The following is a 17,492-nucleotide window of genomic DNA, read 5'->3' as shown; positions in this document are numbered from 1 at the left end:
GCTTTTGACCAAAATGATGAGACTCATATTTTGGCCACATCATGTGAAGGCATGGATCCTTAGGAAAAACAACAATGATAGGAAAGGAAGAAGGTAGTAGACAAAGAGGAAGATCCTAGGCCAGATGGATGGACTTAGTCATGGTCTAAGCCTGCAGGACCTGAGCAGAGCAGTTGAGGACAGGGGGCTTGAAAATGCCTCACACACAAGGTGACCCTGAGTTGGGGTTGACTGCAGGGCAGTTAACATCAAAGAAGCTGGGTGCATCTATCCTGCAGAATTAATGCAATTTGAAATTGCTTTAACTACCATGGCCCAATGCTATGGAATTCTAGGGTTTGTAGTTTTATGAGATATTTAGCCTTCTCTTGGAAAGAGCACGGGTGGGACAACATACTACAAATCCCTGGATTCCACAGGATGGAGCCATGGCAGTTAAAGCAAACTGCATAAACTCAGTAGCGTGGCAGCAATAGCAGTCATAAAGCATGAAATAGTGTATATATGTTCAGAGCAGGGGAAGGGAGGGGGAAATAAGAGAGAGAGATGTTAGTTGTGTGCTTCACAAATAAGGTACTTGACCTTTCATACAACAATGCAGCCCAGAATCTAAAACTGCCTAGCTGCACCACTGTATTATGCAAAGAATACTCTTTTAGGGGGGGAAATGTTCCTCATATCTTTATGAATCATTCATACATATGTCTGATTTCTTGTTTTCCCTTTATTCAGAAAAACTGAGATTCAACTCTAATAAGGAAAAGCATGTTTCCATTCTTTTTCAAGGAGGGATGAAAATTTAGAGAGATTTTTTTTTTAGTGAACAACTTGACATAAAGATTGCTGTGCTTTTTGTGATGATACCCTTCACGAAGATTTACAGTAACTCCTCACTTTCTCCCTCCCCCTTGAGAAAGGTTTGCTAGTTTTACATGCCTCACTTGTCAAGGTACTGATACAATTATGAAGCTACAGTACTTGCTTGAAAATTCATTCTTTATCTATGCTGAGCAATTTGTGAATGGGAGCGATAACATGCTGGTTTATCCTTTAATCTCTAAAAAAGATTAATGCAAAGAAGGATATATAAAAAGCATGTTTGATGTGCTGTGGGGGATGCTGGGCAAGGTACAAAGACACCCTGTGGATCTGAATAGTTTGGCATGTTAAAGCCAGAGAGAAGAGGGGTCATATTTGAAATTTTTGGGCATTTCCTTGGGGGGGGGGGGGGGGCGAGTAGAGGAGGCAAGCAATCCTCAAAGGAGTGGCAATATCCAGATAGCAGTAAAAATAGTAAGACAGTTTTAGTAACCCACATGTTTCTATAGTGATCACAACCACTAAATATTTTACCTTTTTTTTTTTTGCTATCAAATTTGAAAGCAATGGTTAAATTAATATAACAATAGTAAAAAGCATAGTACTGTGGCAGTTATATGTCTTGTAATTTTAATCAGTTGCAATATGCTTTGTGAATCACTTGTCCTGAAAAGCAAGCTATAAATCATCTGTTCGAGTAATTGGGCTTTTTAACAATAGAAAAAATATTTTGAGTGACAGGTGACATGGAATGACACAAATTCTATGAGACAACCACAGACTGCTGAATCAATCAATTAAATTGTTTATTGTACTAGCCAAAGGCCATGACAAAAAACTTATCAAAATACACAAAATACAAAACATTTAAAACAAAAGGTACGAAAGTACAAAAGAGCAAAATACATTCCATAATTTAGCATGCAGTTAAAATTGTTACTGATATAATATAAAAACCTTTCCTGAATATTGGTAAACTTATACATTGCCATCATAAAAATCTAATTAATACTTTGAGTCTCCTTGGCAATTAATGGCAATTTTATTTAACACACACTCTCTCTTCCTAATCTTTTTTTGCAGCTGTGGCAAAAAGATCCACTTTATCTGTTACATAGTCATTGGTTATCACTCAAAAGACATTGTACTGAATCTACAAGAGAGCTCCCACTTCCATTTGTCAGCAAGCGTGTTAGGAATTTCTCTCTAGGACTGCTATACGGGGGACAAATTAGCATGTAATAGACAATGTCCTCCACCTGAGACTGACTGCAGATACATAGTCTTTTCTCAAATAGTGTCCATCTAGAACTGCAGTTGGCATTACTTGAAATGGTAGCTCAGTGAAGACAATTCTTAAAATAGACAGCTTGAGTTTGGTCAAATATCTGGCTCTAAAATGTTCTGTTTTCAAAAAGGAGAACCATGGGGATAATTTTGAGGTCCTAATTGACCATAAATCCTTCTTGAATCTATCTAGAATAGCCAGTTTCTTAATTGCCTCTTATCCATGCCAAAAACAGAGTTCAGTTCAGAGAAGTGATAACTGTGTAAAAGAATTTGAAGACTTGATTTCCAAAACTGGTTGTTACATATTTCCATGTAACACAATGCTGGAAGATGATTGGTTGATAAGGTGGCAATTTGTTTGAAGTACCTTATCTGTGCACAATCTACCCTTGTTTTAACTGGTGGGCAACCAGATTTAGTATGCAAAAAAGCTGCAGGAGTTCCAGTTGGTAGAATATAACGTTTTTGGAGAAATTTATTCTGTAATATTTCCAAGGTTTTCCAAGTGTTGATATCTAAGCCCCAAATTTCCTCACCATTAAGCATCTGTGCAATTACTTTACTATTGAAATTTTTTAGAGCAGGATCAATCAGCAGACTACCCTGATCATAACAAAATTTCATCAGTGCTCCAACTATTTTTTCAGCTTTCAGCTTTGCTGCCTCCCTATGCCATTTCCAAGAAAGAGACTCACTGAAAACAATGCCCAGATGTCTGAAAAGGTGGGTTTGTTCTATGGTATGTTGAGGTAAGATCCATTTATGTCTTGGACAGTTTCTATGAAAAACCATAACCTTAGTCTTGGAATAGTTTATTGACAGGTGTTCCTGTTGAAATTGAAAGCATTCAGTAGGTTTTTGAGACCCAAACAAGATAGAGAAATAAGCACTAGATCATCTGCATACATCAGGATGAAAATCTTTCTGTTCCTGATTACTGGAGAAGGAGAACCAACTTGAACTAAACAAAGCACTAAATAATTCATATAGATGTTAAAAAGAGTATGTGCCAGTAGGCATCCCTGTTTCACTTCCCTAGTTGTTGTCAAAGCTTCTGTCAGGAAACCATTTAAGCCAACTCTAACCCTCACTTTGCTGTGGCTATATACAGTGCGTCCTCGCCTTACGCGGGGGATCCGTTCTGGATCCCGCCGCGTAAGGCGAATTCCACCTATGCTCGAGCCCCATTGGAAACAATGGGGCTCGTGTGCGGCAGCGCGGCGGTGCGGGCGCGTGCAGGGCGCATGCGCCCATTCAATGGAATGGGACGCACCGCCCTTCCGCCCTGTGCGCGCACCGCGGCTTGAGCACATACGCTCAAGTCCACGTATGGCGCGGGCGCACTGTACAGTCCACCCTTGTTTTACGCGGGGTATCCGTTCTGGAGCACCCCACGTAAAACAAAAAATGCATATGCTCGAGCCCCATTGCAAGTAATGGGACTCGTGCTTACGTCAGCGTGTGGCGTTGGCGGCGCAGACACCGGAAGAAGCGGCACTGCTTTCAGCATATGCTGAAAGCAGCATACAATGCGCCCGTGTATGATGCGGGTGCACTGTAGATCCCATATCAGTCTTAAGAGTCAATTATCAATCCCAGAGCCTGTAATTTTCTCATAATCTGTTTGTATTAATAGAATCAAAGGCAGGTGAAAGATCAATGAAAGCAGTATAGAAATTTTTCTTATTTTTCTTAGTATACTTCCTTATAATATAACCTAATGTGAAGCAGTGATCTATAGTACTGTACCTACTTCTAAATTCTGCCTGTTCTTCATGTATGACTTGCTTTTCTTGTAGCCAATCCGTTAACTTGTGAAGCAAAAGTTGAACATATAGCTTTGAAGTGATATCAAGCAAACTGATTGGCCGATAATTTTGTGAATCATTCTTGTCTCCTTAACTTGTATATTGGGAATACAATGCTCATTTTCCACCCACAAGGCATTTGTCCAATACTGTTTATTATAGTAAATAGACCAGCAAGAATGGACCTCCACCATTCAGCATGTTTTTTAAAGAGTTCTGGAAGAAGCATATCTTCTTCCCATGCTTTCTTGAGTTTCAAGGACACAATTACACATTTTATCTCATTCCCTGTGACTGGTTGCCATTCAGGGATCTTTATCCATCCAGGGACTTCCAAAAGGCTTGATTGACTATAAAAAAATTGGATAATTATTTAATCCATGTGGAGGCAGTGATTGAGTCTTCCAATGTATTTCTTGCTTTTTTTTAGGTCACGGATAACAAGGTCCCAGCATTTGTCTTCCTTCTGTTCTGTTACTGCAAGTTCCAGATCCTGCCATTGAGATTTTACATGTTAAGCTTTCTTAACGTTTACTCGACTTTTACATTTCAGCCTGAAATTAGTTAAATTTTCCATGATCTTTCCAGAAGGATTTTTGCGGGATTCCTTTATCTTTTTGCCCAGGTCCCTTTTGGCTGCTCTGCATTCTGCATCAGACCATCTATATTCTTTAGGCTGAAAATTTTTGTCTGTTATTAAACAAGATCTAAGTTCTCTCACAATTTGTTGATAGATGTCTAAGTGATGCATTGATGTATCATGGAAAAGCTGGCACATACTTGACAAACAGTTGCTATTTAATTTCTCCTGTATAGTGCTATTCAGTATAATACACCACTTCAACCGCCTCTCCCTTAGCAATTCTCCAGTTAAATTTGTTGTTTTAGCTAATGCTGCCCATTCAAGAATTGGTCATAAGGATACTATTAAAAGGAAGTGATCACTTTCTGTACATTCCAGAATTTCAAAAGTATTTACTAAGGAGAAAAACAAAGGTGAGACTAATACTCGTTTGCTCAAATAAGTATAATACCTCCTTGATACGTCCACAGGACTCCCATGAAGAGTAAATTGATTATGCTGGAATATAAATTCTAGAAGTTTTAATCTTTCCTGGTTATATTTATTATCCATAGAGGTATGTGATGCTAGAAATATATCTTCTAATTCTAGGCCTAGTGGATGTAAAAGACCTTCTGAAGCAGCTTCATTTCAGGCATCCACAACACTTCAGGATATTAGAATATATGGTGAATACATTGAGGGCCTCTGAATGGTCCCCAAGCTGACCTACAACTTTAGATCAAGGGCAGAAAAGTGTAGAGGGGGAATAACATTTAGAAATAGCATTTACATTTCTATACTGCTTAATGGTGAACTCAGCACTCTCTAAGAGGTTTGCAATCTGTAAGCCAATTGCCCCAACAAGCTAGATTCTAATTTTACTGACCTATAAAAGGATGTAAGACTGAATCAGCCTTGGAGCCCTGGGATCAAACTCACAACCTTGTGGCTGCAGCACTGGCATTTAACCACTGTGCCACTAGGGAAGGGGCTATTTCTCCCCTGTGATTTCCCCATGAGTTAAATATAGACAACTTTCATGGGTTGCGGGAGTGTGGCTCAAGGGGACCCTGACTACCATGTTTTTGTGGCATTTTTGGTTTGTTTGTGTGTGGGGTGGTGGTGTTTGTATGTTTTAGGTCATTTTTAGACATTTTTATTCAATTTTTATTCTGTGGGCTTCAGGAGTATTTGATTTTTTTAAAAAAAATTCCTAAATGGATTCTTCAAGGGCTCTATGTGGCCCACCAGCTGCAGCCCCTGAGTGAAACATTTTGTTGTTGTTGTTGTTGTTATCCACTCTGAGTCAGCCCATGGCGACCCTGTAGATGAGACATCTCCAAGACTCCCTATGCTCCACTGCTCTGCTTAGGTCCTGTAAATTCATACCTATGGTCTCCTTAATAGAGTCTATCCATCTAGCATGTGCCCTTCCTCTCTTTTTGCTTACCTCTACCTTTCCTAGCAATATTGTTTTTTTCCAGTGAGTCATGCCTCCTCATAATGCTGCCAAAGTATGATAGCCTCAATCTTGTCGTCTTGGCTTCCAGAGAGATTGCTGGTTTGATCTGCTCTAGGACCCATTTGTTTGACTTCTGTAACCTCAGCACTCTTCTCCAGCACCACATCTCAAATGAATTAATTCTCCTCCTATACATTTTCTTAACTATCCAGCTCTCACATCCATACATGGCAATAGGGAATACAATGGCTTGAATGATTCTAACTTTTGTGCTTAGTTGTATGTCTTTACATTTCAGGATATTTTCTAGTTCTCTCATAGCTGCCCTCCCCATTCTTAGTCTTCTCATGATTTCTTGATTGCAGTCCCCACTCTGATCAATATTTGATCCCAGGTATGAAAATTCTTTTAGTATTTCTATTTCCTCATTGTCTAGGTTGAATCTGTGTAAATACTCCTGGAGCCCCCCAGAACTTAGAGGCGTTACAAACCGCCGCTTTGAGGCGGTCTCCCGGTGCTGCTGTTTGCTCCATGAGGGAACCGCCGCAGCCAAACCGCGCGGCTCCCTTACGGAGCAAAATAGAATCTCCAAAATGGAGCTTCTTCTGGCGGCGCGCTCATGATGCCGCGAAGCGCCAATGCGCACTCGCGACATCATTAGCGCCGTGCGATGTGCGGATGCACAGCGTCCGTTACGTCAAGATGGCGGCGGCTGTGTGGAAGAGCAGCCGCCATTTGTTACGGACAGAGTCCATAACAGGAATAGGGGCGTCTGGAAGAGACGCCCCTTTTTTAAACTGGGACATCCTGAGGACGTCCCAAGTGGTGGTTTGTAACCTGCCTTAGTTATTTTTTTAAGGACTTTAGATGCTACTCCCTAGTCTAGGTTAAGAATGTTACAGACTCTTTTCAGAACTTGGGAAAATATTTCCCCTAGGAGAAGATGATTTCCTCAGCACCCCAGAGGTCCAAGGCTCATTTGAAACACTCTGTTCCTAGCTCTCTCCTCTATATTGTCTGGAAGCTTCAAAGATCTTCTTCCACAGAAGATTCCTGCACTGAGGACATTGTCCTTGGACAGCTCAGTTTAAGATGGATCTGATCACTGCCTGGATACAAGAGGACTTAGGAACTCCATGTACACTACCATGAATCTCTTGATGGAATGAATGGTAGAAAATCAATGCATAAAACAGACAAACTTTGAAGGTAGAACAGATGAGAGAATTTCAGCAGATGTAACTTATCATGACAGATATATGGCAACTGAAACTATTTTTATATAATTATATGTACAAGAATTCTTTCTCTGTTTGCATCTGGCCACGTTATACTGTACTGAAACATCACATATTACTATAACTTGATTTAAACAGTCTCCGATTTAGTTGAAGTGAAAAAACAAATATGCTGCTCATAATGTAGAAGATGGCATTTTTGTGGGCAAGTACAATGAGTAATTGACTTTGGTATGCAGCAGCACAGAGCTCATTATATTAGAAACACAGCATAATTTACTCCAAGAGTGTAATGTTTCCTCTAGCAGTTTCAAGGCTACTGCACTGAAATACCCTCCATGTAAGAAAGAGTTTTGCACAAGTCACTGATTCATAACTATATATCAATTTCTGTGCAAAGGTCCCTAAAAATTTTGCCACAAACACAGAATTCTACAGGAGAAGTGATGGAGCACCAATTCATGAATTGAATTTCTATGTCCAGTCCAGTTCTCTGGGATTGATTGGCACGGACTAGTTCCAGCCTTCTTTGCCTCTGAACCAGCAGCTCAACTGTGACAACAGTTAAACGGACAGGTAAATGCCATTAAGAAGAAAGGAAGAGCTGGAATAGCCCTTGGTTTTCTTCATGTAACAATGTATTTAAATTCTCAAAAGTACAGTACTCTAAAAAGTTAAAATGTTGATATGAGATATAAAGGGATCTGCAGCTCTGAAAAGGAAATTGCAGCCATTGGTGTACAAGGTTTTCTCCATAAAATTGATATCAAAAAGATACTGATGTGTTGTGGAAGTGAAATATCGTCTGAATTATTCAAAACTTAACTGAATAAAATCATTTGCTTACTCAAGAAATGAAATTGGTGCCTTTGTCTTCCAATCAATAGCCATAAGTTCACACATAGCTGACATCCACATTGAAAATATAATTATGAGCCTAGTTGGCTGTAAACTACAACAACCTTTTGTAACGGATTATTTCAATACAAATAGGTTTGGAAAATTGGTTTTAAATGATTAATCTGTTTTATCTTACATCCCAGCTGTAGAATTTACCCACATCACAAATTCAGGCTGCATGAATATACAAGGATTGATTTGAATTCAACTTCCAAATGCTCAACATGGCTTTCACTTGTTAATCCTAAAAAGGATTACAATTTGGTGCACCCATAACAATAAGCCTAATACTAAATTTACAGAAAATAGAGAAAAGCAATTTCTGTTGATTCAGTCACACTCCAGCCAAGATCCTGTTTTAAAATTTGTGTAACATAAAGCTACACTTGCAGACTTAATACAGATGGAGGTGGTGGAGCAATAGTTTTGTGTGTGTGTGTGTGTGTGTGTGTGTATGTGTGTGTGCGCGCACGCACGCATGTGCGTGTGTGTGCGCGCACGCACGCATGTGCGTGTGTGCATTTGTGAAGTATCTTTTCAACCACTCTAGGAGCCATTCTGGAGATGTTTCAATGGCCATTCTAGTCTTGGGGTAGGGGCTGGAGCTTTACCCATGTATGATTGCATAGTAGGCAACTGGAGATCTTGCATACTCATAAGAGGGTATTGGACACTTATGCAGGTATTGATAAAAACATTTATGTAACCAGGCATCACACTAGTGTAATGACCCAAGATTTTCTCCTTTGGTTGGATAAGAAACAGAAGACAAGATAGGTCTACACAGAGAGGAGCAAAAAGACACTTTACTGCCTGAGGCTGAACACCAAATGGTAGACCCACATACCAAGTCAAAGTGCAAAGCCAGCCAAATTATTTTGGTGCTTGAGAGAGGAAATTGCACAAATACATCTTCCTATTTGTGGCTGTAAAAATACAACAATTAAAAAACCAAATACTTCCCAACTGTTGCTGTAGTTGGATTAATCTGCCTGCACATATGACGGATCCTATGAAGAAAGTTTAATTCTCAGTGGTGGCTGTCATCTGGCATAGCAAACAGACAGAAGATCTTCTCAGGGATTATTCTCATTCATTTAATCAATGGGTTACGAGACCATGGTAGCCATCTTACCCCCAGCACATGCAATATGAACCTCTGTTACAAAGAGGCTTTTGTGTATACACAACTCTGCATGCAAACCCTTTTCTGGTTCAGTCATCTCTGTGGTATGTATATACAACACATGTTTAACAAATATGAACAATTTCTGAAAAGCGCTTGGGCCTCCACTGCAATACTGTCCTCCCTTACTTCCTCCCATGCAAGGGCAGCCCATCATCCTGTGAAACTTAGGCGTTTTATAGAGTGCCCAAAAAGGGTACTCTACCGGCGTCCATGTTTGCTGCGCGAGGGAGCCGCAGCGGACAAACTGCACAGCTCCCCCATGCAGCAAAAAGAAGCCGCAAAAAGTGGGTTCTTCTTGCGGCGCAGTTGTGACACCGCAAGACACCAATGGTGCATTTGCGGCATAACATCTGTGCCATGATGTGCGGACACTAAGTGTCCATCACATCAAAATGGTGGCGCCCATGTGTATAGGGCGCCACCTTTTTGACGTCCCCAGTACGTACTAGGGGTGAGGCCTGATTGGATGCTGAGTCCTCAGCCAAGCCCTATTACATACTGGGGGCGGAGCCAAGGTCCATCTGGAACAGGCCCTAAATACACATTCAACATCCAAAATGCAGACTCCAAACATAAGCGGGAATAGATAGATATCCCCACACACCAGCCACTATCTGATCGCTTATAAATCACCCAGAGGAAATAGAGTAAAACGCTGTTATTCCTCAGAACCTTTGGTGGGTGTTACACAACCAGTCTATGAACTATGCTTCGTGGATGTGCAAGCTTCACCCAAGGCTTTACTTTACTTTAACTGTGAGTTGAACGTTCTCAAATTAAACCATGAATAACAAGAGGCAGTGAACTTTGGTTTCCAAAATATGGCTCCGATTAGGGTGCCAGTCCTGTCAAGTGCACTTTCCATAGCAAACCCAAGATTGCCATTGTCTATATGTGAAAAAAGCTCTCATAAAGTATGAGGCTCTTGTCTTGCTCCATCGGCACTTATGCGCTCTCATCCTACTTGAGAAAGTGGAAGAAAGATAGGGGTGTGTGAGGAAGGCAATCAGAAGAAAGAGAAACGGAGGAGGGAACTCCTACACTTTACTTTCACAGCAGCTCCTATTGTGCTCTCAATTGGGATTGAGTGCTGCTAAAGAGGTATGAAAAGTTTCTCTTCAGGCTGTTTTTTTCCTGTCTAAATTATCACTCTCTAACATCAAAAAGAATCTTCTGGAAGTGTGAAGGCTGACAGATCTTCAATTTTCCCTTTCCCTGGAATGACCCATAACATTTTTTTAAATGAATTTGTTATCCCAAGGGCAATCCTCCTATGGTTTTAGTTGGTGGTGATGGTGTCCTTTTGCCCTTCTACCTCTTCCTCTTCTTTTTTCTCCCCCTCCTCTTCCTCCTCCTCCTTTCTATCTTTCTTCCTGTAGTTAATATAATCTGGAGAAATATACTGTAGCTGTTTTCTATTTTATATCCTACTTTTACATTTTTACATTTATATCAAATGGGGTGAACATGGCAGACACTAAGCCATGTGGCAGAGTTTAGTTTAACTTTCTGCTCTTTTACTAGCCTTACTAACCAATAACTGTGTTCCCCATAAGAAACTTGTTTTACCATTGTCAGCATTAGCAGAAACTGCAGTTATCTGCAGGCCATCTGTTCCCATGGTGAACAGTAATAGAAATAAGGAATCACACAGTGTTAGAGAATCACTTGAAGGTGTACCTTTTCCTCACTCTCTCATTCTCTCTTATTATACACACACACACACACACACACACACACACTTTTATTACTTTTTTCCCCTGATGAGATTTCATTGTTCACAAGATAACATCTAAACTGCTAAGATTATAGCATCTTTCAGCAATTACAATTGCAACTAGATACTCTCAAGAATGTTGACTGAGGCAAGAAATGCCTAAAGCCTAAATTTGTTAATTTGGGAGCAGAGCTGAGGACACTGTTGAGAAATACCAGCATGAGGCAATGGTTTGAGTGGGGAGATTTGGGTTCAGATTTGGAACTAGGCATGAAGATCACTGAATGACCTTAGGCTAGTCACTGCAGAAATGCCTGTCTGGCTGCCATAAGACTCTATCAAGGGGGGTTGAACTCTGGAGGAAAGGACCCCTTGGCAAGAGAGAGGATCTCTAGCTTCAAGAGCTGACCAAGCAGAGAAACAGACAGATGTGAGGCCAACGCAGAGCACATGGAAATCATAATCTACATTGGATCATTTCCCCCTTTGGAAATGCTCCAGAATCTTTGCTTCAGCTCCAGTTCAGTACTACTTGGCTTCAAGCACAAGCACACATACATGGATCATGGTTATACATATTAATTCCTTCAGAAGCATGCATGAATATCCAGGCCTGTTTGAAAACAGTGAAGGAATGAGTCATTGGTAGATCCACAGTTTTCACAAGAATAGGTAGCCACCAAAAGAGTCTGTTCCTGCCAAGGCCACTTGTCCTAATCTCTTCTACTGCCTAACTTTGTGAAAGCAAATGTTCAGGCCCACTATTATGACTGCTTCTATACTGCAAAAATAATGCAGTTTGACACCACTATAACTCTCATGGCTCAGTGCTATGGAATTCTGGCATTTGCAGTTTGTGAGGTATTTAGCTTTCTCTGTCAGAAAGCTCTGGTACCACAATAAATTACAAATCCCATAGCATGGATCCAAGAAGTGGTGCCAAACTGCATTGTTTCTACATTGCATTGTTTCTAATCTAAGGCTTTTGGTAGGTTCAGATAGGGACACAGGCCATCTTTCAGATCGTCTGGTTCAAAGACATTTAGGACTTTAATTGAAATTTTTAACACTTTAAATAGGGCCCAAAAGCACAGTAGCAACCAATGTACATTAAATTAGCTGAAGCTCTGAAATTCCTCCCTTGGAGAGGTTGCCTGATGACTACTCTTACAACATCAGAGTGCCAAGTTAAGACATTTTATCCAGATTCTCCTGTCTTTTAAACTTGGCTCAGGTTTTCTCGGTTTTATTTTGCCACTGGCATTCTGTTTTTTTCCTGCCTACAGTTTTTATATAATTGGTTTAATTTCAACACTAAGCTCTCTGTTTTTTTGTTCAGCCACCCTTGGAGTAGCAATAATAAAGACAGACATATAAACTATGGAATAAATAAAACAATACAGAAATGGTTGAACCAAGCCACAACACTGGCTAACAGTTATGACCCTCAAGAGAACTCCCACTGCTTTATTAACCATATTATTCTAAGTTACGTTATTAGAAGAAGTGTGAGAGGACAGATAGTTTGGCATCAAATTATATTTAAATTGTGAGTCCTCTGGGGATAATGAAATAGCAACAACATTTCACATGTTTAACATTTACAGAGCACTTGTTGAACATTTTAAACATTTAATTTGCCATCCTTACAAGAGCACTAAGGCATGCTAGCATTTTTATTCCCATATTAGAGGTCAACAGCTGTGTCTAAGAAAATGGCAGTTTCCACTTTAAAAGGCCATTGAGTACAGTTATGTCCCAGATGAATCAGAGATTTCCATGTTCACAGCTCATGTTCATGGCCATGGTATGATACATCTTTTCACCTCTAGACACCTCTTCCCATCCTTCAAAACTGATGCAGTAACACTTATCGAAACCTACTGATCTACAGGTAATGCAAAACAGTAGAACCAATAACACCCATGATCTACATAACATTACTACATGCAGTTAATAGAACAGAAGTTGACTGATTCTTGTGAATGAAATATGTTGTCTGTGGGGATCAGGCATATACAATATTTTTTTTAAAATAAAATACAAAATAGTAGCTTGTCTGTAATGTGCAGTGATTAAGGACTCTACAACTACCAATGTCAGAAAAGCATACAATGGGATTTGCAAACCTATATGTTGAGAATCAGGACATGCTATCTATTCTTGGGTATATAATACTGTGCAAGTTCTTTGATATTTCCATTACAGCCACAAGATTAGAAACATGCTTGTTTAAAATTCTGGCAGTGTGGATTATTTAGCTTTCCAACTGTATCCTGCCATTGTTTGTACCCTATGCATGAAGAAAAAATGTAACTGTACTACAATAGTACAGCCTTTCCCCATGACTCCGGATAAGGAAAAAAGAAAAGAAAGTCAATTCAGAATTGTATATTTTGCTGTAGGTAGTTGATTATATCATAGCCATTTATCTAAAAGTTTCAGACCTACCCAGATGATGTCTTCCTCTCGATACTGCTTCCAGTTGCGACCTGTATCACTGAACATTAGACTGTAGCTTGTTGTCCAATCTGAGCTTCCATACCTTCCTTGAGTAGCAACACCAGTAATCTCCACTCTGTCTCCCAAATCAATCTGGAGCCATTGTTCCCTACTAGAATCCAATGGGGACCAGCCACCAGCCCCTAAGAGAAAAAGATCAGAATGCCAGATTAAATATTACAGTATATTAACTTCATTTGATCTCTGAATGGAGGCTTGATACCTCTTTTTTTGAGCACACTGTTATTACGATTCTACTCGGGTCTTGGAAACTCAGGGCTGTGGCTTGCTTAATTGAGCCTATCCACCTATAATGTGGTCTTCCCCTTTCCCTACTACCTCCCATGTTACCAAGCATTATCTTTTCTAATAAGTCCTGTCATCTCATTTTGTATCCAATGTATACAGTCTCAGTTTAGTCATTTTGGCTTCTAGAAAGAAGTCAGGCTTGATTTTTTTCCTGGACTCATTCATTATTCCCTTTCGCAGCCCATCGTATCTGCAAAAGTCATCCCAGAACCATATTTAAATTAGATGGTTCTCTTCTTGTCGGCTTTCTTAACTTACACACTTTCACAACCATACATAGAGATCAAAAATACTATGTTCTCCACAAAATTTCCTTCCTTCCTTCCTTCCTTCCTTCCTTCCTTTTTTCCTTTTTTCCTTTTTTCCTCCTCTCCCATATCTTAGCCCACCACCTTCCCTTTCCACTCTATTCATGTACTGGACTATTGTTTAGGAATCTGATACCCTAATAATAATAATTTAAATATCTTTCGGTACATGTTATGATGTTAAAGAACCTGTTGGAATAACACCAATGAAGAATGCTAATTTAGGACATTCAATTTGTATATTAATAACTGCATAACTTTTCACTCATCATCCCTCATTATACTTGCTGCACTGCAGTACACTTCTATTTTTAAAATATCTTTCACTATAGCCTGTGGTGTGTTTTTCTGGCAACACTTTCCCATGGGATCGCTGGCCTGTGAAGCTAGCACTTCTCAAGAGAAAAGCCAATATTATGAAATATCCACATTCTTCTATGGCTCAGATTAAAATTCAAGATGAAAAATGTCCACAATTCATCTACACCAAACTCCATTTTCTCTTGTAATTGAGACTTGCACCATCAAGCAAGTGGTAAAATTTGGCCACTAGAAAGAGAATGTAGGAGACTTCACTGCTCCTTTCTCTTTCTGGTGCTCTGGTAAAAGGCAGGAAAGAAATATCTATGTTGTATCTCTATCTCTATCTTTTTTTTTTTTTTAGTTGTAGCTGATTTTTTTTAAATTGGCCACTGTGCCAACCATCAGACCTAATACAAAGTGAGAGAAGTGTGGACAGGAGAGAAATGTTACCCATCACTAGAAATGCAAATCCTTATTTCATTCTTGCACAAAAGATCAAAACAATGAAAAAGTTTTGTTACCAATGGGTGATATTACAAGAGGTTTTTGACTTTTTAAATTTTTATTTTAATAAACATTGTGGACAGAATAACAACAGACTTGTGCATGAAACAGTATTTTCTGAACAACTCCCATTCCCCACACCCACATCAAGAAGAGGGCTGTTTGACAGCATTCTTTACATCCCCAATCTTCAATAGCTGGGAGTTGATGATGCCAAGCAGCTCCACCTTCTCCACTCTCTAAACTTCATATCCTTTTAATCCAAACCTGACTATTGTTGCTCACAAACCAGAGATTCCTTATCTTAAAACAGATGCTTCATGTCATATACTTGATTACTGCAACGTCCTCCTGGTTGGGCTTCCTCTTTCTCACCTCTGTCCTTTAATTTCTGTCCAGCATTCAGCTGCATGCATTATCACTTCCGCCCACCACTCTGACCACATCTCTCCTGTCTTGGCATCCCTTCACTGGCTCCCCCTCTCTTTCTGTATTCAGTATAAGCTCCTGCTGTCGATGTTTAAAGCCCTCCATGGGCTGGCCCCTCCTTACTTATCAGACCTTCTTTCTCCTCACCTTCCCACTCGGGCCCTCCATTCTGGTAGTCAAGGTCTGCTGTCCCAGCCCAAGATTTCCTCTGCCCCATCTCGGATTCACCCCTTTTCACTCGCTGCCCCTCACTCCTGGAACCTTCTTCCCCCACAAGCAAGAGTCATCACTTCTTTAACCAGCTTCAAAACGGAGCTGAAGACCATCCTGTTCAGAGAAGCATTCCAGGCATTGCATAATTGTCACTTGCTATTTGATGTTCTTTTGTTGTCTGTTTTATTGAATCATTTCCTATATTGCTATGTATTTTATATGTATTATCCTACTAGAGAGGCTCCTTCCCCACCACCTTTCCCTTCTCCTTTTGTGTGGTGTCTTTTTAGATTGTAAGCCTGAGGGCAGGGAACCGTCCAATTAAAAAGATTGTATGAACAGCGCTGTGTAAATTTACAATGCTTTATAAATAAAGGTTAATAATAATAATAATAATAATAATAATAATAATAATAATAATAATATAGGCTTGAGGGAAAAGAGAAAAAATGGGAAAACTGATCAGATTCCAAATCAAAGTTTATATGAAAATTCTTCTCCTGATGATGACATCACAGGGAGTGACATAGATTTAGTGCCTGTTTACTTCCACATTTGGCTGAGATCCTGCATGGCACAGCATAGCATAATAGTTCCACAGGCTAAATTTACTGTCTCAATCTCTCCTTTTAGACTGTTAGAATCCTGTTGTATTCTATCAGATATATTCTTTGGGGTTTGGTTGTGGGGATGATGGGGGTTGGGATATGCTTTGGCTAGGGCTAGCTTAGATAGCGCTTGGTAGAGTTAGGCAGTGCTCAAGGCAGTGGCCTTGAGACTCTTTCTCTCAGAGGCTTGGTACGCACTGAAAGCTTGGTGGGATAATCAGCTGAGGGGGGAGAGATGAGGACTGGAAGACTGTGTGAGAAAGGTGGAGATTATCGGTTCACGGGCTTTTGGCAGGGGGGTGGAGCAGGCGAGCTTGGGGGTTTAGGTATTGCTTTTGCTGGGTGTGGTCAGTCTCAGCTAAGAAGCTGAATGATGTGGAATTGCTGATTCTGGAGCTATCAGTAAAGTGCTGTTGATTCTTTATCAAGCTGACTGATTGATTGTCCTGGGTTCTGGTCCCAATTAGCAACAGAAACCACATACCCTCATATGGCCATTCATTAGTTGGTGGGAAACAAAAGGTATTGGAGATCCCAGCAGAAGATGTCATCACTCTGTATCTGATTACAGTACAAGGATATAGCCAGACACTTCTCCCATACCACACAGCTCTGATTCTCTACCAGCAGCTAAATGGTGAGTCAGGGAGGTTTTGATTGTTGCAAAGGTAGTAAGAGAATACCAACCTTTACAAAGACCAAAAAACAAACAACAAACAAAAACCACATATGCAGGTATAAGATAACAACAACAACAACAACAACAACAATAATAATAATAAATCATTTATTTATATCCCGCCTTTCCTTGGAGATCAAGGTGGGTTACATAATGATAAAACATACAATAAAATACAAAACAGTAACAGACAAAATTAAAAACACAAATTACAAAACAACAAGACTAGCTGAAGTACAAGTGCAAAGGAGAGGGGGGGAGAAGGGGCATTACAGCGTCTGGGGGAAGGCTTGTTTGAAGAGAAAGGTTCAAGATAGATTTACACCTATGTTTATCACTAACAGAATGTCAACCAATATTTATTATTCATATATTATTTATTATGTGTTTGTATGCTGCCTTTCTCCTGTATTAGGATCCAAGGCAGCTTGCAAAAGCAAAAGCAAAAGAAAAAAAAAAAAAAAAAAGTAAAAAAAGTACAGTTTTAAAACACATTTAAAACCATCACATTAAAGTTACAATATAAAAGCATTTAAAAACATACAAAAAGTTTTTAAAAAGCACATTGTCCTCCCATAAGATGCCTCCTTTGAAGCAATTACTCATTAGAAGCCTGCTTAAACAGAAAAACATTTGCCTGATCATAAAA

General features: G+C 39.8%; 1 protein-coding gene across 1 annotated transcript in view; it reads right to left on the bottom strand.

The window, feature by feature from the left end:
• The window catches only part of CNTNAP5 (contactin associated protein family member 5), a 479,983-nt gene that overhangs the window by 329,492 nt on the left and 132,999 nt on the right, over positions 1-17,492 (bottom strand). The window contains exon 3 of the mRNA XM_042445209.1: positions 13,440-13,633. Within this exon, the coding sequence (XP_042301143.1) occupies positions 13,440-13,633 (194 nt within the window). The remainder of the gene's footprint in view (positions 1-13,439; positions 13,634-17,492) is intronic.

Source organism: Sceloporus undulatus, chromosome 1, assembly GCF_019175285.1.
Source record: "Sceloporus undulatus isolate JIND9_A2432 ecotype Alabama chromosome 1, SceUnd_v1.1, whole genome shotgun sequence".
NCBI classification, from domain to species: domain Eukaryota; kingdom Metazoa; phylum Chordata; class Lepidosauria; order Squamata; family Phrynosomatidae; genus Sceloporus; species Sceloporus undulatus.
This window is presented reverse-complemented; position numbering and strand designations above follow the sequence as displayed.